General features: G+C 31.2%; 1 protein-coding gene across 6 annotated transcripts in view; it reads left to right on the top strand.

The window, feature by feature from the left end:
• LOC143243910 (calcium-transporting ATPase sarcoplasmic/endoplasmic reticulum type-like) overlaps window positions 1-25,349 on the top strand; it is a 134,437-nt gene that overhangs the window by 88,584 nt on the left and 20,504 nt on the right. For all 6 annotated transcript variants that reach the window (XR_013024810.1, XM_076487688.1, XM_076487685.1 and 3 more), the window contains exons 15-23: window positions 781-1,038; window positions 5,420-5,638; window positions 6,397-6,519; window positions 12,920-12,980; window positions 13,151-13,302; window positions 18,357-18,577; window positions 19,163-19,365; window positions 19,958-20,177; window positions 22,689-22,806. Coding sequence is in view for 5 of the 6 variants with exons in the window: in XM_076487688.1 (XP_076343803.1) it covers window positions 781-1,038; window positions 5,420-5,638; window positions 6,397-6,519; window positions 12,920-12,980; window positions 13,151-13,302; window positions 18,357-18,577; window positions 19,163-19,365; window positions 19,958-20,177; window positions 22,689-22,806 (1,575 nt within the window). In the remaining variant the exon portion in view is untranslated. The remainder of the gene's footprint in view (window positions 1-780; window positions 1,039-5,419; window positions 5,639-6,396; window positions 6,520-12,919; window positions 12,981-13,150; window positions 13,303-18,356; window positions 18,578-19,162; window positions 19,366-19,957; window positions 20,178-22,688; window positions 22,807-25,349) is intronic.

Below are 25,349 nucleotides of genomic sequence, written 5' to 3' on the forward strand. Positions count from 1 at the left end.
TGTGGGATCTGTAACAGCATTCTTATAAACTGCAGTCAACTTGCTTTGTTGTGTAGTATTTGTGCACAATTTGATGTTCTGTTTCTAAGTAATTCAAAACTAACTTAAACTATACTTGAGTAAGGAAGTGCATTACGCTAATATAATAATAAGTAGGCAAACAATTTATAAGCATAAGACAGCAGTGATCTATTGAAACATTTAATATGTTTTACCATCAGTGAAATTATTATATGCTTATAAATCATTGTTTGCTTATCTATTGTAATGTTAATTATACCATCTATGTTCAAAAAGTAACTAATAAATATTTTAATGTTGCAAAGTTAAATTTGATTAAATAATAAAAAATAACTTTTATAAATGTTTGAAGACAATTTATCTCAATCAGTTTTTGAACAACAATATTTATACAGATAAGTTATTAAATTCATTTTTCTTGTCCATTAGAAAAGTTAAGTAGGAAAAATACAACTGGTATTTTTATTCATCTATTACTTTGAATAAAGATTTACAACATGATTCTGCTACTCTTGTTTGCACATTCAAGAGAGTGACAGAAAAGTTTTATTGTATAGTGGGGGACATACTTGGTTGAAGAAAGAAAGTTGATTTTTAGCAAGTAGCTATTCTAGGAACACCAGGAATTAATTTAAAAGGAAATATGGAATTTTTGTAATTTACTTTTATTATAAAAGAAGAAAAAAATTACATAGCTTGTAACAAGTTTTGGAGTACAATTTTTCATTGTTAATTATGTAATACCTTGTTTTCCACCAGTACAAACAAATATTTGAAAAAGTTGGTGAAGCAACAGAAACAGCTCTGGTAGTTTTGGCAGAGAAGATGAATCCTTTCAACTTTGAGAAAACTGGGCGAACCAAAAGAGATGCAGCATTAGTGGTTAATCATGGAGTTCAAGCTATGTGGAGAAAAGAGTTTACCCTAGAGTTCTCTCGTGACCGCAAATCTATGAGTGTGTACTGTGTACCCACACGGTCTGTAAGATTAGGACCTGGTCCAAAAATGTTCTGTAAGGTATGTGTTTATAAAATAATGGGTATTTTTAGTAAAACTTGTGCATCTAAAGCAGTTATTTGTTATCTGTATTAGACCTATTTTCAAATATAGTAAAATATGGTAAAGAGATGTGTTAGTACTTCACATTATAGTATAAGGTTTGTTAAAATGAAAATTTTGTAGCAGTTTATTTTATATATTGCCTGTTACATTTATGAAAGTTAATATTTTTCAGTAAATTGTGGTATTTTTTAGTTCAGCAGTTAAAAGAAGTGCAAAGCATTATCTGATAGTAATTACTGTTTTATCTTCAACTTTTTATAGTACTTGTTTTAAGCCTTTTAAATTTTTATACGATACTTATGAAATATACCAGACAATCTAATTGTTGAAAACGTCTTTGTAGAATAATGAAAATTAATTCATGAAGAGAATAAAAGAAATGTTAAAATAATTGAAATATGAAAAATATGTATAAATGTTTTAAACCTGGTTTATTACATTAATCACACCTTTTTTTATTTATATCTAAATGCTCTACTGAGGTTAACCTAGTCAGACCTTTCACTGCATTGTGCCACAGAACCTGTGGTATAATCACCTGGTTACATGGGGTACTTACGTGGGGTCTTCATATTTCCACAGAGATGTAATTGCATCTCAGGAGAATTCCCAAGTTTCTAGTGGTTAGATGTCATGTGACTATCACATATCTTCTCTAGGATAAGATACTTTCACAGAAGTTTTGGGCTAAATCCTGGGGTGTTTTTAACATTTACTACTTCTTCAGCTGTTGATCAGTGTTTAACTGTGATAAACTTAAAACAGAATCAGCTATCCTTTAACTTGTGTAAAATGTTTTCTTCTCTGTCATTGTGGAAAAATCAAAGCATTTATTATTGGGAAAACCACAGAATTTATCCCAGATAAGTTGTCAGTACTGTTTGCCTTTAAAGTCTGTACTGTCTGTGGGTATATTGAGATTGATAAGGATAATACTCCTGTTAGGAGTATTCTTAAATATTTTCAGTAAGTAATTTTTGAGTGCTACTAAAAGTTAAAATAATATGCCATCACCAAAAATAGAATTTTACCATGAAATCAAAACCTGTTATAATGGCCTTGAAATTATGTGCAAAAACTTCAGGAAATATGTGTTTAAGACGATCTTTTGTCATTCTTTGGAAAGATTACTGCTTATGTAGGTGAGGGTACAGATGTGGATGTGATATATCTGGATTTTCAGAAAGCATTTGAAAAAGTGCAGTTTAAAAGGCCTATAAAAAGAATTACAGAGGTGTAGGTGTGGAGGATGAGTAATTATACAGAAGAATGCTGTTATAAATGGAGTTCAATCAAAGTGGATTAATATTAATATTACTAGTGGACTATCTCAGGGTTCAGTCTTAAGGCCTTTGCATTTTTTTTATTTACATCAATGACATATATGAAGCAATGGTTAATGAGTTACTTAAACTTGCAGATGATAGTAAAATTCATGGGTATTGCTGATTATGAGGAGCATGCTACTACTTTACAAAAGGATCTATGTCATTTATTATTGTACTCAAATGTGGCCTATACAATGAAATTAAAACTTCTTTAGACTTATATTCAATATTTTTGTCTATACAAACTAAAATCTTATTTTTCTACCACCAGCAACAACATACTTTGTGGAGAGCTTATGATACTGAACAATCATTACATCAAGATTCCTTTCTTTTATGACACTGTTAAGGTTATTCCCATCCAAATTATGATGATCCACATGCAACATCTTGCATTTGTTATAATTAAAACCCATCTACTATTTATTTGCTTGAAATAATAAATGACGTAAATCTTTTTGTAAAGTAGCAGCATGCTCCTCACAATCAGCAATACCCATGAATTTGTTTTCAGTCTTGGATGTTTTACTTTAGCAAGGATATTGAACTATTGGAAAGGGTTCAGAGGAGGGCTGTTAGAATTGTACCTGGGATAAAGGGGTTGTCATACAAGAAGAGATTGAGATCTGTGATATTCGTTTCTCTTGAAATAAGAAGATTTAGAGAGGATATAAATGGAGTGTTTAAGATTGTTAAGGGAATTGATAGTGTTTATGTATTATCATTTATCATACTTAGTGATAACAATGGTAGATCAAGGGGACAGAAATATAAACTTTGTCGAGGTAGTAGTCATTTTCAGTTAAGTTTTATTTTTCTAACCAGGTAATTAGCCTTTAGAACAGGTTGCTTGCAGATGTTGTGAAGGCAGTAAATTTAAGTGAGTTTAAGAGAGAGCTGGATAAATATATTAGTGATAAGTCTGGCCTTTAGGTTTTTCTTTTTGTGGCTGTTTAATAATTATAATTTAATTTAGAGAATGAGACAGCCTAACTGGCTGGACCAGTAGGTCCCTTGTTGTCACTAAATATTATGTTATTTTTTAACTTATGGAAATATTTGTTGTTAATATTCATACATAGACATATTTTTAACAATTATTTGCTAATTTATGAATATTAAATAATTTGTAGACTTTTTTTTTTTAGTGTCAGGTTCTGAACATCACTTTGAAGCTATTAGCATGAAATACTGATACAGAATGTGTGAAATAATATGGGATTAACAGTTGGGAATAATTTCTATATTTGAATTATTTTAAATAAAAAAAATGTCACATTTTGCTGTTGCAAACTTGCTAAAGATAAAACATTTATTTAAATCTGATTACTTTACCAGTGGGACAGTGTTAAGTCTTTCAATTTGTAATGCTAAAATCAGGTATTTGATTCCCCTCGTGGCTTTGTTATAAGAAGATACACATAAATCTGATTAATTATAATTTTTGAAATAACCACAATTGTACTTCAGAACTGACAACTATAAGAAACAGTATTTTTTTAATTTAACTAACTAATGTCAATCAAATATACATTGTTCATATATATTTATTTGTGTGTGAAGTATGCCTGAAACTTTGTAGAAAAGCTTAAAGATAAAATTTCTATATAAATTATAAAAGTTAGTTATGTTTTTGACTTCTGTTATGCATGCTTAAAATATTTTTGTTTAAAATTGGATACAAAATGTTAAAAATACATTTGTATTTCTAAATATTCTTTCAAGTTTTCATTTATCACAGTTTGACCATTAAAAACAGTTTACATTGCTTTTTTATGTATTTTATTTACATAAAAATATTAAAAATTGTGTTATTTGAATAACATTGAAGTCACAATACAGCTATTGTCATTGGAAAAACAGTCAATGTAGCAGCATTCTTATTAAATATAAAATACTGAAATAGAGTACAAGATGGTTATAAGGATACTTTGGTATTTAAAACAGTATGGATCAGTCAGTATAACATGAAAGTGAAATATTTTTCATCCATACATTAAGACTAATTGGAAGTGTGTTACATTGGTTTCTGGATAATATTAGGGGTGTCTCTGTAGGGACTGGTCAGTGTTGTCACTATAATTTACTACTTCATCTACCCTAATAATGGTTTTGAATATTTAAGCATGTAACATCTCTGAAAATTGCCTGAATTCTGTGAGTATGGCACCTTTCATGTGAGAAATGATTTTTAAGTTTTGATAATAGACCTTCATCTTAAAAATTTGCTTAATTATTAAACATTGACTGTCATTGGAGATTACTAGCCAACCACTGTGGAGTGACAAACAAAAACCATAAGCCTGTATGAACAATGTTTCTACTAGGTGGTGGATATCCTATAAAATAGTAAGAGTTCTGGTATAACACAAGTATGTAACAGCTTATGATAATGTTATAGAACAACTACTCTTCCTGTTTGCTAAAGTTTATAAATCATTGTATTGACAGTAGAGGTAGTTCTATAACATTTATAACATATTTAACATTTATCTATAACCATATATTGATTGTATAGGTTCAACAATATGGTTTGTAGTTTCCAATTTTTAGCATTTTATTGTATCTTCAACAGCAAAATACAAAATAGTAGTTGTTTGTACCATCTTGTGTTTTTACATCAAATTATTTACACGTAATTATGTGCTATGCTCCATTATACTGTTTCCAAATGTCAGTGAAATGCACTTTCATGATTTTTAGGCATGTTTGCAAAATATTTTGTTTGTATGTTATCCTTATAGTCTTCCACATTAACTATATAACCCCTCTGTGTTTTCTCCCAGTTTTGCAGGTTTTAAAACTTCGATTCTTTCTCTGATCTTTAAGGAATTCTGTTGTTCATTATAGTTAAGATAAAAATAAAATGCTGAAGATTTTAAGAGGACATGCAGTATTTCCAAGGTGTATTTATCTGTATAAATTCATAAAGCCTTTTAGTGAATGAAAATGTTTTTGAGAGCTATTCAAATACAAGTCTTAAGTAACGTCATCATAATCAACAATAGGGAGCACCAGAGGGTGTTTTGGAACGATGCACACATGCACGTGTTGGAAGCAAAAAAGTAGCTATGACACCTGAAATAAAAAGTAAAGTAATGGATGTAATTCGTCAGTATGGTACTGGAAAGGACACCTTACGTTGTCTGGCACTTGCAACTATAGATGATCCTCTTAAACCTGATCACATGGATCTCTCTGACTCCAACAAGTTTTTTCAATATGAGGTATTGTCATTAACATCAGTACATTTTTGGTAAGTTCTGAGTAACATTCATAAGGGCACAAAGTAGTAATTTTTAGTTTTTGAAGGTGATGATGCCAAGTTAACACCTGTGAAGTATCAACATTTTTATGCAGCTCTGTAATATCCCATTTCAGTTATTTTGTACTTGATTTACCATTCAATTTAAAATTTTATGAATTGATGTACATCAGTTATTTACTCTAAGTAAAAAATGATAATTTACTTTTAGATTTTGGTAATTACTTTCAGCTGAAATTATGTGTTGGTCTTCATAATTACATTCTTTACATTTTCCTGTAGTAAATAAGAAAACAAGGTGATAATTTGAAGGTTAATATGTAAACTGTGTAGTAGAAGTTAAAAACTTATTTTTAAGGGATTATGAGAAAGTTCTTGATAAATAGATAAGTTAAAATTTCTCAGTGAACAAGTCAGAATAGAAAACAACTATTTTAAATCTACATATATGAGATTCTTTAGTCAAAACCTGAGATATTCAGAAAACTGACTGCAATGGCAAAATCAAAGGTTTTATTTAGGCCCAGTGTCTGAACCTAGTTATAATTAGATAATATTTTATTGTATTACCTTCTTGTGAATATTTTATTAGAAAACCATTTTACAGAAATATAAAAGTACAATGAATAAAAGTTTTACTTTTTTACTCTTTTATTTCATTTTGTAGTGTATGTTGATTTGTAGTTTTACAATTCATATGGCATATGTACAAATTTACAGAAAAATATGACATTTGTGGGAGTTGTTGGAATGCTGGATCCTCCAAGAAAAGAGGTTTTTGATTCTATTCTACGTTGCAAAGCTGCTGGAATTAGGGTTATTGTTATTACTGGAGATAATAAGGTATGAAACTATATTTTTACTTTAAGAAGGATCTTGTTTTGATTGCATGAAATAAAATAAAGAGAGTTGAGTACTTTATATGAAGACAATTTTTGGGATCTAAATTTGCAATTTTCATTGTAATTTCATGCATCAGAATTACTGAGAGACCATTGTCATTGTACACCAGATAAGAATATGAAACTAGCATGGACAAGTGGGGTTTTGAACATGATAGTCTTATGGCTGAGCCATTTTGCAATGGAAACTATGCTCCAGGGCTATCGTCAAAATGCACAGAATCAGATAGAGTATGAACAGACTTAGAAACATGGACTGTAATGATATGATGACACTCAAAAATTGAGGGTTAATTTGGTAAATGTGTTGTAGATGTTAAAAACTTATTATTTTAAGGGGATTATGAGAAAGTTCTTGATAAGTGGATAAGTGAACAAGTCAGAATGTAGGTAGCATAGCAACTTATATCTTGTAAGTTGTATAAATTGCTTTTTATGAAAAGATTAATTTATTTTCAGTAATTTTTAAAAGCAGTAGTAGGTATTAACATGGTAATGTTAGAAATAGTTAATGAATTCATGAATAAAACTATTGTTTTTATGGCAAGTGCTTATATATGTTACATCATTTGTATTTTACAGACTAAAAGGTAAATAGACCGAGTATGACAATTAGAATAATAGAAATAAGCACATTCTTTTATACTTCAAATGATTAACTATACCACAAAAAATATAAGCTCAAAATTGCCTGTATGTCCTATTGGTTAGTATTTTGCCAATTTAAACTAATTCACATGCAATAAAATAGGACTCTTGAGCCCCAACTTTGATCAAGATTTGTATGGATACAATTGGTTAATCTTATCATCCCAGGTCAAAGGCCATGCCATCTCATTTGTTGACTCCTATTTAAAATTTTATTGAATCTACTATTTTGTAAATATAGTTCAATAAGTTTGGTATCAACTTGTCAATTATAATTATACTTTTAATAATATACATTAGTTAATTTTTTCATTTAAAAGTAAATAGAAAACAAGAACACCTAAATGTCGATTTTTTATGTGTCACATAGTATGTTTGAATACAGCATTGGCTCAAGTTAGATGTTTGTTATGCCCAAATACAAAGCCTATAATTTCTTGTGATTTGTATTCTCAAATAACCAGTATTGATGAACTAGAATCTAAAATAAGAACCTCCTATATTTTCTGAGATATTTATATATTTATTAAATCAACTATCTATATCAGTTATATCTCAAACTCTAAATAGTTCTCAAAAGTCTCCAGATGACAAGAGGAACAGTTTTTCTCTGCTAGTGTTGGTGAATAATTCATTTACCCAACCTTGTAGTTACTATATTTGTAACATGCTACAATTATAACTGGTACTGTTGATCCATTGGCTAACTTCAGCCAACCAGTTGCTGTGCACTGGTCAATCATGGAAATGACACTTTGTGATGAATCTGACATGTTTTGATGATTCTGTTTATTTTGGAAGCATTATCCACAGTGACAATCACTCTTGTTTATTACCTTTGTGAATAACAAGCATAGCATCTCTTCTTCAGGTGTTCTGTTAATTTTTTGTAACCTTTGGTAGACTTCCTTCAGCTTGATCATTTTGTCTACATCTTTCAGTGCTCTCACCTTTAGGAACAGTGATATGTCAGTTAAGCACGTGATCATGAACTGTTTTTGTATTAGTAGGTTTGCCAGTCTCAAAACTATTGTCACACTTTGACCATGTCAGTCTATTTTGTGAAGTATCACCTTAGACGTGCCACAAACTGAAATACAGTTTCTCCAGTGTTGGGTGTGACTTCTCTGAACTCATAACAAAAACCTTATTCTTTAAATTTATATCATTTCATCAAAGCCACTTTTAATTTGTTGTAGTCAATAGCATCATCTTATGTGTAGGCCTTTTCCTATGATGGTCTGAGATAGATTACCCAGTCAGCTTTGTCCAAGTTCTGATTTTTGGCAAATCTTTCATATCTCCCCAGAAAAGCTTCTATGTCATATTTCTGTTCACCAGAAGTGGGAAACTTTGGCAAGCTGGCACTAATTCTGTTATCATTATTTGGTCCTCATCTTTCTGTTGGGTGAGCTTTGTTATCTCAGTTTGTATTCTTATTCTCTCTCTTTCCAATCTTTTTATCATTTTTATTCTGTTATGTCTTTTGTCCTCTCTTCGTCTCTCCTCTTTCTTCTGTTGCCTCTATTCTCTCTCTCTAAATGTATTGTTTAATAAACTCTTGTGGATCACTGTCTTTAGTCCAAGATTCTCACCACCTTCTATCCATTTATCAAAATCAGCTGACATGATTATATAATGTAATTGTAATCTCTACACTGTTTATGCTACCACAACAGTTGTGTGTATATAAGCCTACTTATGTCTGCTGTTGCTTACATTTCTTTCTACCACTGTTTACTACTGTATAATCATAACTGGCTCACCACATGTTAGGGTTTTAAGTATATAGTGGGTTGAGGATTCTTCTACAGCACACACCCACTTGTTTTAAAATATGTAAAAAACAAGTAAAATATACATACAAACATTTTTTACAGTATAGATTTCACAGATGCATCTCAAACTAAATTGTTCTCTTATTCTTGTCTAGAGTTCACTTAGGCTGATTCAGTTATGTTCCTTTTGAATCCAACTGACAAAATGAACTATTTTTTTCTACTTCAATCACAATAGTATTAGTAAATAATTCACTTTCGCTATCTTGTGGGCTACCACACTAAAGGATATGTTACAAAACAGATTTACATCCTTACATACTGTCATAAAATGGATTTTTATGTTTCATTTTATTTAAGAGTTTCAGATATTTTGTATTACTTATACTGTTTATAATAGTTAGCATTACTTAATAATTTTAACACATCAGGTAACTAACATATGGTAGAACTTTATTTCTTTGAACACAGTTTCAACCTGTGTTTTTGTTAATTTTTTTTTAGACAGTCATTTCCGATAGCCTTTTGAAGCACGTATGTGTGCATATATATACATATGCCCTGAAACAATATATAGGATGCTCTTACACCATCATAACTGTTGTGAGAATATAAACCTGAAACAGTCCCAAATATTATTAAAATAATGTTTGAACTGGAGATTGAAACAATCTTGTCTCATGATTGGTTAAGTGATTTTGTTAAGAGTTGATTATGATTGTAATTTACAACCTTATGTCAGTGATAAACAGATGTAAGATTTAAAATTTGTTTATTATGTAAAAGTATAATACTGAAAAATATTTTAAAGTAAGTGGGTAGAAATGAAGCATTACTCATATAAATGGTTGTGCTTTAAGGGTGGAATCATGCAAGCTTCTGTCAGTGGTATAAACTTGCTCTGAATATCAATTGTTTAAGAAACAGTTCTTTGACCTCTGTATTTAATATGAATATTGGTTCATTTATTTGCTTGGTTAATCATCAGTAGCTGGAAGTCAAATAATTTAAATTTTAAACTGGGGGTTGTCTTGAGTACAGTTGTGTGCAAAAGGATGCTGTGTTAAAATACAGTGGTTATAGTCTTTCATCTGGTTCAAAAAATATTTTTAAAATACACCAGTACAGACTAAGTTGAAATTCACAGGACATGGCCATCATGACATGCAGAATTTACTGGCTTTAAATAAGATTTGCTGTCAGATGGCACTTTGACCTTGTGTTAAAGCAATGACTGTGAATGTTTATATTTTTTACAATAAGCTGAGTAAAAAACACAAATCTATAAGGAAAATAGACCATAGTAAAACATCTCATTGGGAAGCAATGCTGCAAAAATATTCCATCAGCAAAACAACCTTTGACCACAGTCCTTGTTTTGTTTCAACTGTTCATCACATAGCAAACACAAAGTTTAATAAACAGAAAGGATGTATAATCATTGAGTGGACATCTAAGAACGTTTGAAAAAGATCAGGAGACAACAGCTCTGTGGATTGCTTTGCATGGAATTTCTTAATAACACAATGCTGCAAGAAATTGCAAACCTTAATCAGCTGTGTTTGGACTTTTTGACTTCATTCACTGCACATGATATTATGATCCATATTGTTTGCCCAGTATGTTGTGGATTGACAAAGCATAATTCACTCTTCATGGAGCTGTCAATATTTACAGTTGTTGCATTTGGGCAACTGAATATCCTGATCCACATGATGATATTCCTTTCTACTCTCTGAAATTGACTGTGTGATGTTGCTTTGCTGTTTGTTTCTTAATTAGGCCATTATTTTTCAATAAACTTCGTTCCAACAGACCACATGTAATGTCAGTAGTAAAAGCTATAGTCAGCTACTATAAAAGTATTTTATTTCAAGTCTGTGTGAAAATGTTACATTCTCTTGAAGACATGTTTCTTATGCCAGAGGGTGCATCCCTGCATGTTTATGGGATACTCGGAGGGAGCACTCTGTTAGAAAAAAATTCATTTTTGTGTCCAGCAAAATCACCTGACTTCAACTCTGCAAAGTTTCTGTTATAGGGATATATCTCAAATTGTGTATCATCACAAGATATCACTATCAATTCTAAATAGTGCAAAATGATGTACTGTTGCCACTTTCAAAAGAAGTATTCATCAGTGTCATTCTACAATTTGATTCCATTGTTGAGTAAGAAAAGGCACTTTGGACAATTTGTACTAGTGTTACACTTGGTGGCAAGTTTTGTTTTTTCTACAGTTGTATTTTGCATGTCATGATGGTAGTATTCTGTGAATTTCAACTTAATTTGTACAGATATGCCTTAGCTACACCACTCTGAACTGGATCCAAGACTTTAAAAACACTCTTTAATTCATAATTTTATATGAACTTTCTAATTATGAAAGGAAATACTTGTTATAATAGTATTTTTCAGCATTGAAGACTTGCCATTTTTTCTAGCTAGTTCTGTTTATTATAGTAGCAAACAGCACTTGATAACACAATACCCTATAATTGTGGATGATTTTGTTTTCAGACTATAATCAAACCATGAGGAAAACAGAATTTAAGAAACTTTTCTGGGCAATTTTCATAACCAATTAATCAGAGAACTTACTATAAACAATGCTATTTTAGGTTTATTATTAACTTTTATTTCAGAAATGGTTGAGAAGATGGAAATTGCTATTTTAATGCATATGTAGATCAGGAATAAGGAGATCTTAATTACAGGTTTGAAAAAAAGATTAGAGATGTGATGTAAGTTATCTGTCATGAATTGGTTAACTGGAGACACTAATCATATGAGGACAATTTTTTAAACATTCAAGAAAAACATGTTTCTAATGAAACAAAAGTCAGTGATGCAAATGAAAAACAAGTTTGCTCACAAATGATGTAAGGGATAAAATTAAAGATAGACATTAGAAATATACGAAGTATAAATTGCCTGGTATGATTATAGAAGATCAAGACAGTTGGTCAAGCATGACATTAGAAAATCAAAAGGTTATATGCAAAGAATTTGTATAAAAATGTACAAATTAACAATAAGGATGTCTCTAAGTTCATGAATAACAAGCAAAATGCTAGAATGGAACTTTGAAAGATGGTAAAAGAGCTCTCATATCTGATAATTATGAGATGGCTGGTTTATTATGTACTGCTTTTTCTTCAGTATTTATAAATGAAGAGTTAAGCACCATTCTTTGCCCTGAAAGTTGGAAAGAAAATTGGACAAGCCAATCACATTAATTATGAACTTGTTAAGAAAAAATGTTTAAAGAATATTAAGGCTTGTGAACCAGATAATATTTTCCCAAGAATTTTGGAAGGAGATTAAAAACTTGATATGTGAGGTACTTCTTACTACAGTTTTGAAAGTCTGATAAAAAATGCTTTACAAAGTCATTTAACAAAGTTTAAAAGTTTTTTGGATAATCAGTATTCTTTCACTAAAGGAAAACCTTGTGTTATTAATGTTTTGACATTCTTTGAAGAGATTAATCCTTATGCAGATGTGGGTAAAGGTGAGGATTTCATGTAGTTGGATTTTCAAAATGAAGTTGACAAGGTGCCAAATAAAATATGTTAAAAATAATTATCGCTATAGATATGAGGAGTAAGATAACTCATTGAATGGCAAGTGGGTTTGGATGGAAGAAAGCAGGGGGATGCTATAAACGGAACACAGTCAGATTGGATTAATGTCACAAGTGGGTTACTTCAGAGCTCATTGTTAAGACCTTTTCACTTTTTGATTAATATCAATGGCATAAATAAAGGGATTGTCAGTAAATTTGTTAATGTTTATAAGGTTTTGGATGTTGTTTACAAAATGACTTAAATCATTTGGTGCATTGAGAAGTGGCAGGTGGACCAAATAAAGTATGTACATTTTTTTCCTTTATTGAACTTTTGATAATTATAGGCTACTGCTGAAGCCATCTGTCGTAGAATTGGAGTTTTTGGTGAGAATGAAGATACTTCAGGTTAGTTCTCTCTTTTAGCTTTTAGTTCCTTTCATTTGTGAAATAAATAGGGCTTTTTTCTTAAGACTATATGAAAGCATTTGGAAATTAAAGGTTATTGAAATGATATTTATTTTTCCTTGCAATATCTTATATTGTGTTTGTTACCATGTTTTTTTCTCAATTCATAGGCCTTTCTTTCTCTGGGCGTGAGTTTGATGATCTTTCTCCAAATGAACAGAGATTGGCATGTGCACGTGCTCGTCTCTTTTCTAGAGTAGAACCAGCTCACAAGAGCAAAATTGTAGAGTTTCTTCAAGCTGATGGAGAGATTTCTGCTATGGTGTGTTTTTACATTACTTTGTCTAATTTTTTTAAGGTATATCTGTGGTGATAATAAGGATTGACCTTAAGTGCATTATGAGTGTCAAATTGTACATGTCACACCTTCAACAGTTACATTCAAAATTTAGTTAAACAACTTCTTGATCATTAATGTATGTCAGTAAACTTGGCATCAAAATATTGTTTATAATTCAGATTTTGATATAAATTTAATAGTAGGAATCATGATAAAATATAATGGCAGCCATAAAAATTCCTCATTTAAAACCACCTTTAAAATGTCGGAAAACTAACAAGGACTGTTTCACATTAATGACTGAGGAAACCTAAAGTTTAATTGTACTTATAAAGGCATGTAAATCACTAAATATGTTTTTAGGGAGTGTAACAAAATTTCACTATTTTGACAAATATTCATTTAAGTAATTAAGTAAGCAATTTATCCAGACAAGTATGCAGAAAAAATGATAAACTTTATAGTTCTAATCCTTTCACAGAACTCTTCCATCTGGGGTCTTAATGATTAGTTTCTTGTACTGAAAAGGATACTGGTGTGTTTTTAAATATAAAACAGATGATGCACTAATTTGGACATATAATTAAATTTGAGAGTAGATTGGTAGATATCCTGATGAATAATAAAATTAAAATGGGTGTATGTGAGCCCCATGCTTGGTATTGTTGGCACACAAAAAATATAGGTAATAAAAGGGAACAAGCATAATAAAAAAAATTAAATTGTAATAATACAGATAGAGATCAATCTGTACATAACCTAGCTAGCTACAGTAATACAGAAAGTTTTAATGCTAGAAAAAGTATTGAAACAAGAAAATCAAACTACAAAAACTGATTTATTGGAAATTTTTAAAATTTTACCTGTACTTTGACTCAGACTAACATAATTACAGTGATTTGCCAAAGTAAGGATAATTTTTTTAAATCTGAAGTAAGTTAACTTTTGTAATTTTAACTTTCTTGTTTCAATATTTTTTGTAGCATTGAAACTTTCTATATTTTATAGCTAGCTAAGTTATGTATATACCAATTTTTTTTATTAAATTTCAAAATCTTTTATTACACTTATTTAAAAAAATTCTCAATCTTCATTTTTATTTGTCAAATGATACCTCTCTGCTCTGAATTCTTCATATTAGATTTTCATCTTACCCTTATCTTTAACATAGAAACTTTCCATTTTTTTACACCCACCACAGAATCTTCCTGAAACTGTTAATGGGTTTGAGATTACTTACTTACTTGTGTTTATTTATCATGGCACGTGTTTATAGCCAATGAAAAGGTCATTATGTGAAGAACATTATTGTTATCTCTTCATGTTAAGCGGTTTTGGTGAAAGGCACTATTTCTCAAGCAGATTTTATTATGTAGATTTCAAAGTTAGTGCTTTGCTAAGTAATGAAAACCTTTTTTTTTTTTCTGGTACTTGGTAAGAGGTTCCCTGTTTTTTTCGACTTCTGTTGAAACCCTCATTCCTTTAAGTTGCACTCTCATGCATCATTATCAGGGGCTTTTGAAAGACTAATGGAGCCTTATTTAAGATTCCTCATATTTCCTCTCCCTTATAGACTCACCCCAACTAATGTTTGGTTCAGGACAATACTGGTGTCCTTCCAAGCCCTTCTCCATATCAGTTTTGGAATTTCTTGCTGTTCTGCTACTGATTACATGTTGGATGTCCCATCTGTGAATTCCACTGCTGCACCAATTTTTTGGTGTTGCTTCCATTTCTCTTCCTTTATAACTGATACTCCTTCATCAGCCATGCTTCCACATGTAATCCATGTGTACCTGCACTCTGTCTTCACACACACGTCTTTCCATGGTCCCTCATATGAAGAGCCAGATTTTTGCATGTAACTTCCATTGTTTTCTGACCTGTTCTTTTGTATGTGATGGTTTACTTACTTGGTATATGACACTTATGGCAGACCAAAAGAGGTTACAGTCCATCCCATTCTATGGTTCCTCACATACATTTCTTTTTGAATGGGGTGTTTTGGTTTCTTCTGATATGTGCTGTAGGGTGGCGTTATCTGTCACCTTTCAGCTTACCTGCTTTACTTGTGTTTTTCTGTTACCATTTTTATACATGTAGTTTCATTCCTTCTGTTTTTCTCACTTTCTCCACATGGTCTTCCACGCTTTTCTCCATCCTCCATTGGAACCCTTATCTTTGTGTTAATTATATCACCTTCCCTTTAAGTCCATATTCCTGCTCTTGTTGGCATGCAAATGTTGCCTTTCTTTTTGATTTCTTCATGATTGATGATCACTACATTTTGTTTTCTTAGTTCTTCTCTTTCTTGTTTGTTTCCTTATGCCCAAGACTTTGGCTGCTTGAGAAGATACTGTTACCTTCTAATTTTTCCTCTCCCTTAGTGTTCCACCTATATGACCATTCCAGTCCTATTTACATCCTTTGTATTGTTCCCTTCCTCACTTTTCCCATTATGCTTCCAGGTTGGACTTGCCAGTTAATTTGCTGGACATTTTTTTCCCCTTAGATACATCAACTTACCTCATTCCTGGCTGAACATTTCTGTCTTCTTGGGGGACATCAGCAGTGATGTAACAGTTTATCAGTTGGTGATAAATACATTTTTTGTTTTTTATCAATGGCCTCTATTGCATATTTGGATTCTGCTACTATGTGATGAGTGTTGCCTACCTTAAATCCATGCCATATTATCTGTGATTATGTACCATGCTAGGTAACTGTGATTAAGGCTTTTCCTATCATGGGCATGATGTACAATTCAAGATGCTACCAGATGTTGGTTGATTGACTCCTTCAATATGTTCTCTGTGCTTTGAAAGTGCAATGTCAATACAAATATTTATGTCATATTACACCCACTATTGAGATGAGGTGTTCAGCAGGACCACTCATAGGTATGCATTCCTTGTGGTATTTTGCTTCATAAATATGTTCATCTCAGACTGTACACTCAAGGACTAACATTGATAAAAGAGACAGGGATTACTGCCCATCTCTTATGATCTGAGGGATTTCATGCTCTTTTTATTGGGGACTTAATATACAATTCCAGATGCTGCCAGATGTTGGTTGATTGACTCCATGAGTGTGATTGCTCTACTTTACAAAATAAGAGTATTACAGCCACCCATTGCAGTGTCTCCAGTGCTATACTCCTCTGGACTTTTTTACATACTTTTTCTCTCCTTTTTGTGGAGTATAGGAGTACTTACCAGTTCTAGCTGCTAGAGTAGTAGACCAGGGATGTACGTTCTCCAGAGTATACACAATAACACTTAGATGAGAGTAGGTCAGAGGCATTCTTCCAGTGTAGATGGCATAATGCTCCTCCTACTGCATATCTATTGTATAATTCTAGATACCACCAGGTGTTGCATGTAGCTCTCTACCACATATATTGCAGTTTGCCTCTCTTGCTGAGGCACCTTCCTTCGGACCATTTACTGTATGTTGGTTCCTAGGAATTGGGTGTTTGTGGAGCTGCATAAGGCACATAAATCTTCACATGTGTTTGGATGATACTTCCTCCTCCTATAATGAACTGTATAATAAATTTCCAATGCCACCTCGGTTTTTCTCCCTGTTATCATTTGTCAGATGTAGGATCCTGGTGTTGATTGTGTTGGAGGTGCACACATGCGGAGATGGTTTCTGGATGTTGAAGCTCCTCTTTCAGGCTCGTATGTGTTTTTAAGGCAAAAAGTAAATGACCTTTTTCCTAAAATGACCTTGATGCCACTCTAGGCTCTAGCTACCCTACAGTAGGGGATCCCAGTGTTCTGTAATTTTTTCTTGAAGGTAATACATTACTAAAAGTTGAAGAATATTCCTGGATCAGAGGTGGAGCAGTTTCCCATGGATCTTGCTTTTAATTCCTTCTCATCTGTCCTCCACACTTCTAGTGTAGATTAATCTGACCAATCGTAAAGTGGTCAACATATACAAAATTAGAGAAGGCACTAGCTATAGTAGGTGTAATTTTAAACTCCTATTGGTGGAATGTTGCTGCACAGTAAGTTTCATGTTAGCATGCAGAATGAGCAAGAGTATCAAGAATAGTGGTGAGTAAAATATTTCTTCCAATAGAGGGTAGTATAATTCAAGAAAACATTTTGTGATAAGAAGTATCTTACCATAAATACATTTTCAATTTAAAATAATGTTAACTTTCTTTTACAATCTGCAGTCATTCTAGAAAGAAAAGAAAAATATAATTTATTTTGTATTTTTTGTGGTAGTTACAAGGTCAATCAAATTGAACAATCTTATGTAGAGTTATGGTAGATAAAATAACATAAAATATAAATTTTACAAAAATATCTTGTATTCATTTAAAAGATTCTACAAATTGAGTAAATGGAAATATATGAAATCTTAAGCATTTATTTCTTATATCAAAATCACCTAGCACTCAAACTAGTCAAAATCATTGTCACACAGACTAAAGTAAATTCAGAGACAAATCTTTAGTAGAAATAGTTTGTTAAAAGCTATGATTTTTGAATTGCAAAATACTTATAATGTTCACTAGAAGCTTACCAACTGTGTGAACCTGCACTGAATAATTTCAGAAATCTTTATGTTACTAGTTTGCAAAATTCCAGTTTGCAAATCCCAACAGAAGTATACTTTTCAACTTGGGAATATAGAAAAATTCTGGTGTGAATAATATTATGTGTGTCTGCTTTGAAGAGCACTAGTAATTTAGCGTAAAGGTATTTACCATTGTGTAAGAAGCATTATGTATGTTTCTGCTACTAACTTTCATTATTTTGATAGAATCTTTAACCCTTTTTGTGTGTGTGTGGAAAGAGCAAGTGCTTTCCAAGAATATACTGAGTTCACTCTTTATGTTATAGCAGATTTCCTTCACAAAAGAACACTAACACCTTGTATTAGTTTTTATTCTTTGTAATAAAGTAGTAGTTTTCATTTCAAGAAGTTTCCCTCTTTTTTTTCATATATTAAAATATTAAGAACTTAGTTAAGTATTATGCTTTCACATTTTTTCTTGCACTACTATAATTTAGACAGGTGATGGTGTGAATGATGCACCTGCTTTAAAGAAGGCAGAAATTGGAATTGCTATGGGCTCAGGAACAGCTGTAGCCAAGTCAGCAGCTGAAATGGTATTAGCAGATGATAATTTCTCTACCATTGTGTCTGCTGTAGAAGAGGGCAGAGCAATCTACAACAACATGAAACAGTTTATCCGTTATCTGATATCTTCTAACATTGGTGAAGTTGTAAGGTAGTATTTATTAATTTAATTTAATAGAAAAAAACAATGTTGTGTGAGTTTTAAAGTTTTAAAGTTATTTTCAAGTTACCTTTTTCCTTTTTATCGATTGGAAGGGATTTATGTTGGAATGAGGTTGTGTTAAATTTGTCTCTTCTCATAAGATTATAATAAAAACTGTTGCTGCAAAAGTTAAAAACTTAACTTTCTTACTTTCCCATTAGTTCTCTAATAAGAAAATTTTCACATCTTGTTTGTTTTGAAGAATAATTTCCTAAAAATTTCTTTGTGTTATTATGTTATATGTTATTCTTGATACATCTACACTTTTGTTATAGATTATTCTTGACACATCTACCGTTTTGTTATATGTTATTTTTGATACATCTACAGGTTTTGTTATAGATTATTCATATTCTTGATACATCTACAGTTTTGTTATATGTTATTTTTGATACATCTACACTTTTGTTATATGGTATTTTTGATATGCCTAAAGGTTTCATATATGGTATTTTTGATACATCTACAGGTTTGTTATATGGTATTTTTGATACAGCTGCAGTTTGTGTATATCATTTTATAATACGTTTTCAGTATTTTCATGACTGCTGCTTTGGGTCTTCCTGAAGCACTTATACCTGTGCAACTCCTGTGGGTAAACTTGGTGACTGATGGTTTACCAGCTACAGCCTTGGGCTTCAATCCACCAGATTTGGACATAATGGACCGTCCTCCGAGGAGAGCTGATGAATCATTGATTTCTGGGTGGTTGTTTTTCCGTTACATGGCAATTGGAAGTAAAGTACTTTTTTTTTATAGATGTAGTGAAGCTGTCATATCTATTTTTCACTAGTTGATGGTTGATGTATTTAACTATAAATAACAATGATATGATATTAGATGTCTCTGTTGTAAGTTTTCTTCTGTTCATTATGTTTCTTATTTGTAGCTAATTAAACATTCCTTAAACTAGCCTTTACAAAATATTTTATTTTTCTATTCTTGTTCACTGATATCTGTAATGATATAATAATGTCTGTTTGATTACTGTGTATTATTTTTCTGCTCAATCTGCATTGTTATTCTGTATGTATTCTTGTTTATATATGCTGAATTACTCTTTACTATATTTCTTTTGATTATTTGGTCTTATTCTATGTTTGTTTTTATTTATTCATGTTTTGTTATTCTACAATATTTCTGTTGGTTGTGTGGTTTTATTCATTATTTGTTACTGTTCATATGTGTTTTACCTTTGTTTTTTCATTGTTTCACCAATACCTGATAATAACAGAATTTGTGTGGCATTTACCTTATCTGTTCTGATTATATAATAACATGTTGAATCAATATGAGATAATCACTTTATGTACAATTTATAATTTTTAGTATATGTTGGTGCTGCCACAGTAGGAGCAGCAGCCTGGTGGTTCATGGTGGCAGAAGGAGGTCCTCACATGAGTTACTATCAACTGACTCATCATTTGGCCTGTCCTAATGATCCAAATAGCTTCAAAGGATTTGATTGTAATGTGTTTAATGACCCTCATCCAATGACTATGGCATTGTCTGTCCTTGTAACTATTGAAATGTTAAATGCTCTTAACAGGTAAGTTTGATTTCTGGACTGGTATAGAACATTGGATTGTAGAGGGTGATTATAAAGAAAGTTCTGTAGTTTATATTGTCATATCTTACAAAGAGTCTGACGTGGGAAAGTGAAATTGCACAGAAATGTTAAGGATATGATGCAAATGCTACAGTTGTCACTTACTGCTATAATGGGTATAAATGAGCCTGTCTATTGCACTGCAGCTCATTCAACAAACAAAACATGAAACTGTCTTGTGCAGAAAGATGAACTAGTGAAATGTTATTACACCAAAAGGAGGCAGTACTAAGGCAGCTATCAGAAAATACTGTAATGTGGAAAACATTCACAGAGGACCTTGTTTCAGTGTTGCATGCATAAATTCATTGAAACATTAGAGGATGCATGTTGTGCTCATAATAAACCATGTAGATGTGGGCTACTGACACCTGTAGAAACTGTCATTAAGGTCAGTCATATAGTAACAGAGAAACCTAGCACAAGAACTTAGAGATGTATGCTCTGTCATCCAGTTTCTAGATTTGCCTGTTTCAACTTTTATGAGGGTCTTTTGTCAACTTTGTGAATACTTCCTTGCAAGCTGTATCATGTCCAAGCACTTTAAGAAGGTTGATTTAACCTGACAAGTTGATTTTGTGTTGCAGTTCTTGGCAAAACATGCATCTGAATCATCTGATCAAGAACTAATCCATGTTTAATATTTCCTTTGCTCATTCATAATGATAAAATGACAATATTTTGTGGTTTCGTGGCTGACCATACTTTTTTGAAGTACCATCAGCATGTGGAATGCAGATCTTTATGAAATGTGATTGATACTTTTGTTTTCATTTAAGATGGTGCCTGCATTATATTGATAACAAAGTGAAACACTTCTTGTGGGAGTCTTTTCTGAACAAAATTGTTCCATGCTCAGTTTACTTGAGAATAGCCATGTAATTTTACAGACTTAAACACCAGTCAATTTTCAGTTCTGAGGGGTTGCTTGAACTCATACATAACATGGGAAGCTTTGCACAATTATAGATTTCATGTATGCAATTGTCCAAGAAGTAATTAGTGTATGGGATGAGGGGCATGTTATTGCTGTAATGTATATTGCTACACAGATGCAGTGCATTCTGTACATTGGAGAAGATTTTCAACAGTTTCTGTGATTGATCAGGAATTATGTCTGTGGTGGAAGTTGTATCTGCATGATACTCATCACACCCTTATAAGTTTTCATTTTGTCATGCCTTCTGTTTGTGAGGTATAATATGTTGAACTGTGAAAATTTAGAATCATCTTTAATATTGATAAATAGCCAAACATATCTCAAGATGTTTCAGTGGACATTCATTTAGATGTGTTATATCTTAGGTTTTCAGATGGGTCTCTTTCATTAATGTTGACCTTGAAATATGTAGCAAAATACTTCTTAAGATGTATGTGCAATATTTTGCAGTTGAGTTATTTTTCTAATCAATATTTTAGGTGCACTGCTTTATTATGAAACTAATCATTTTGTTTGTAGAATGAGGCAATTTTTTGGTGTAATTGTTCAGAAATTACTATTTTGTAAAATATGTATTATAGAATGGTTTAAAATATGCAATTAAATTTGGATAAGTTTTGGATTTATATGAGACAAAATATCTTTCTTTCTATTATACAGTTTTATTTGGATTTACTGAAAGATCTCAGAAACTACTAAGTAAGATTTAAAAGTTATAAAAGCGTGGTTTATTTGTTAACTTCATAACGTGTATTATTTGACTTTTTTGAAATACATATGGTGAAAGAAATACGTACTTTGAAAATAAAATTTTTTGCATACGTAGATAAATTTTACTTGATGCTTTTTTAATAATTTGAAATATCAAAGTGCCTCTGACTTTGAAAACAAAAGTGCTCATTTTAAAATTAGACTATTTCTTCACATTTTTAAATTTCTGACAGGTATAAAATGAGGTGATGTAACTAATGTGTGAGGCCTTATTTTTATGTTTTTATTAATTGTTATTGATAAGATACATAAGAATACAAACTTCATGTTTTCTGAGAAGGGATATTTTTATAGAACACTGTTGTTACTGTAGAATCATTTATTTATTTTTTCTATTTGTGTTGTTTCATATAATTAAAGGCTTTCATCAGATTTTTTATTATTAAAGTGGTTAATCCTCATTTTGTTTTGGATATTTTTTTCTGTAATATTTTATTTGTGCTTAATTATAATTTAGTGTTATATGAATTCAGTTAAAAGTAAAATACTTCACTTCTATACATCATATATATATATTTTTCTTCTTATTATTATTTTTCATTAGCTAGATTCTTTGACTTTGGGCTAATTTTTTCCTGTACTGATAACAGTTGATTTTGTTTATGAAAATGCATAATATAAACTAATATTAGTCTGTATAAATTTTGTTCATTATATCATGAATTTATATTAATTTATTTTGACTGTAATAAGTGTAGAAGGTTTAAGAGAAGTAAAGCTGAAGTTCATGATTTTTACAGTTTGTCAGAAAACCAGTCTCTACTAGCTATGCCTCCTTGGACCAACTGGTGGTTAGTGTCAGCCATAACACTATCAATGACTCTGCATTTTTTGGTCTTGTATATTGAGATCCTTTCGGTACGTATGTTTGTGTTTTGTTTACATCTAATGTACTTACTGTTGTACTTGAATACTATTTAATCTTACTATATTTCTTTGTAATATTTCTTTGTCAAAGTATACTTTAAAATTTTTGGTAACATGGAATACATATATTGAATATATTAATTGGTAAAATAATTTTTTTTAACTTAGTCATTATTTTGTGAAGAATATTTATGTATTGTTGTTATTCAAACATGGGAGGTGGCATGTTTATGATCTAGCTTTTTCAGACTTGCAGGATGCAAGATGAATGTTCAAGTTTCAGTCTTTCCTTACATTATACAAGTGTAACTTAGTGTTATACTATAAGTCTGTTTGATTCCATGGTTAATTCTCAGAACACACAGGCAATCAGTACATACACTGATTTTCTATTCCAAATTTTAGTTGCTTAGTTTTTGAAACAGCTTTTATCTAGACCATCTATAGAGTATTTTAAACTTCCTTAAAATAAGTGCATCTATCACATCTGAAAAGAACCTATTCAAAAGGCCAACCATCCTACTAAAAAATAAAGCTGTCTGCTAAAGATAACTTCTAGCCTATCAAAGTTTTTACTTATGTTCCCCAGTCTTAACATTTTCACCATTATATACAAAAAATGGTGATGTGGTGTTACATAAACTCATCAATGCCTTTAACAGTTTTAAACACCTCAATGAGATCCTCTCTAACTCTTTTTTTTACAAAAGTAAATATTTTCAGAGATCTTAACCTATCCTCACATGACACCTTTTCTCTCCCCAGTATCCTCTGAAGATTTCCCAACAATTCTGTGCTCTTTCTTCTAAGTGTGTTGAATATGTAAAGGAATGCATACAAAATATATTTAATTCTGTTATGATCACTAACCTCCATACTTGGAAAGCTATTTTTTTCCCTCTAGAATTATCTAATCTGCCCAAGGTACTTGCATGCCAGAAATCTTTCAAAAACTCCCCCTGAAAGTCACATGAAATTGCACTACTGTAAAACCCTTCACCAATAGGAACACAACACTCGTTTTTGCACAACTGCACCCTGTACTTTCACATAAGAAAGATTTTGTTCTTCTCTTCAGTACAGTTGTACTTAGATGTGTATTTTTTGCTGAAACTTGCTGAAGTAGTGTTTTTTAACCTTTAAATAATATGAATTTACAGTTTAATGAGAATTATCTTTTCTGCTGAAGTGAGTACAAATATCACTTACTGTTACCAACAATTTAGCAAGTTCTTGCCTGTTGAGATTTTGAAAGCCATTGTGTATTGCAAAAGGTACCATTCAGGGTGAAAATACAATAATAATAAGAGTAATGTTACATCATCCACCCTGTGGTGGGGTCTGTGTTGCCATCTTTTTCCATCTCTGCCACACATTCCTCTTCACAAATTTTTTAGCTAAAGCTTAGATAGATAAAATGGAGGAGCTTTCTACCCTATACTTTTGTATCTGTTGAATATCATTTACTTTCTTCTCTTGTGTTAATATTGCACGTGACAGTTAATTTAGTGTTAAATTCAGTTAAGCTGTTTTATGTTTCTTCTTTCCTGCCATACCAGATAACAAATAGATATTATTGTTTTCATGTAATTTATTCTTCAGTAACACAAAAATCATATGACTTAACATTAAGAATTGTTTTACTATTGCTTAATATGTTCACTTATGATATTTCATGTAGAACTAGTTCACCACTTACAGAAATGTTGTTGGTTGGTTCTATTTACTTATTCCTTATTATGTAAACATAGGTCTTAATATTTAGTTTAATTAGTTATTAATAACACATAGTCATTCTGGTTTATTACTCCTTAGTGTCTGTGTGAGGGTAATGTTCACATCTTGTTCATTATTTTTTTTTGCATGTGTTATTAGTAGATAATTCTTAGCCTTAATTGTTGATACCTTGTCATGTATACATACTGATTAATGTTTAATATTAATCATTATTCTTTAACATATCCACCTAGATGATATTGTTTAGTTTTTGTTCATTATATATTCACATGTTACTTCTTCCTTGTCATGTAAACGTCCATAATAATCTTTATTGCTAATTTGCACTGCATGTTAACTTAGAAAGTAATAGGATATATTGTTTTGATATAGATCATTACTTCTTACCATGTCCACATAGTGAGTAAGGTTTACATCTAGTTTGTTACTTCTTCATGTATATACATGGATGATGTTTATTTGTAGTTGATTACACATAACTGTTAAGGTTTGATTCTAGTTCCTTTATTCTATTACATGTACACCTAGAAGTTAATGTTAGCTCTTGTTCTTCACTTTTTCACATGTACACATATAAGATACTGCATAATTTTGGTTAATTATTCCTTGCCACGTACACATTTTATTAAGATTGGGTTTTAGTTCTTACTACTTAATGCATTCCCATAGAATATATTGTTTTTCCATTGTTCATTACTCCATAACATGTAACACATTTGTGTTACTGTTTTGTCAAAGTTCACTACTCCTTTACTTATACCCAATAGCAGACAGTGTTCAGACGTGGTTAATTTTCC

This window comes from Tachypleus tridentatus, chromosome 2 (genome assembly GCF_004210375.1).
Source record: "Tachypleus tridentatus isolate NWPU-2018 chromosome 2, ASM421037v1, whole genome shotgun sequence".
Classification (NCBI taxonomy): Eukaryota; Metazoa; Arthropoda; class Merostomata; order Xiphosura; family Limulidae; genus Tachypleus; species Tachypleus tridentatus.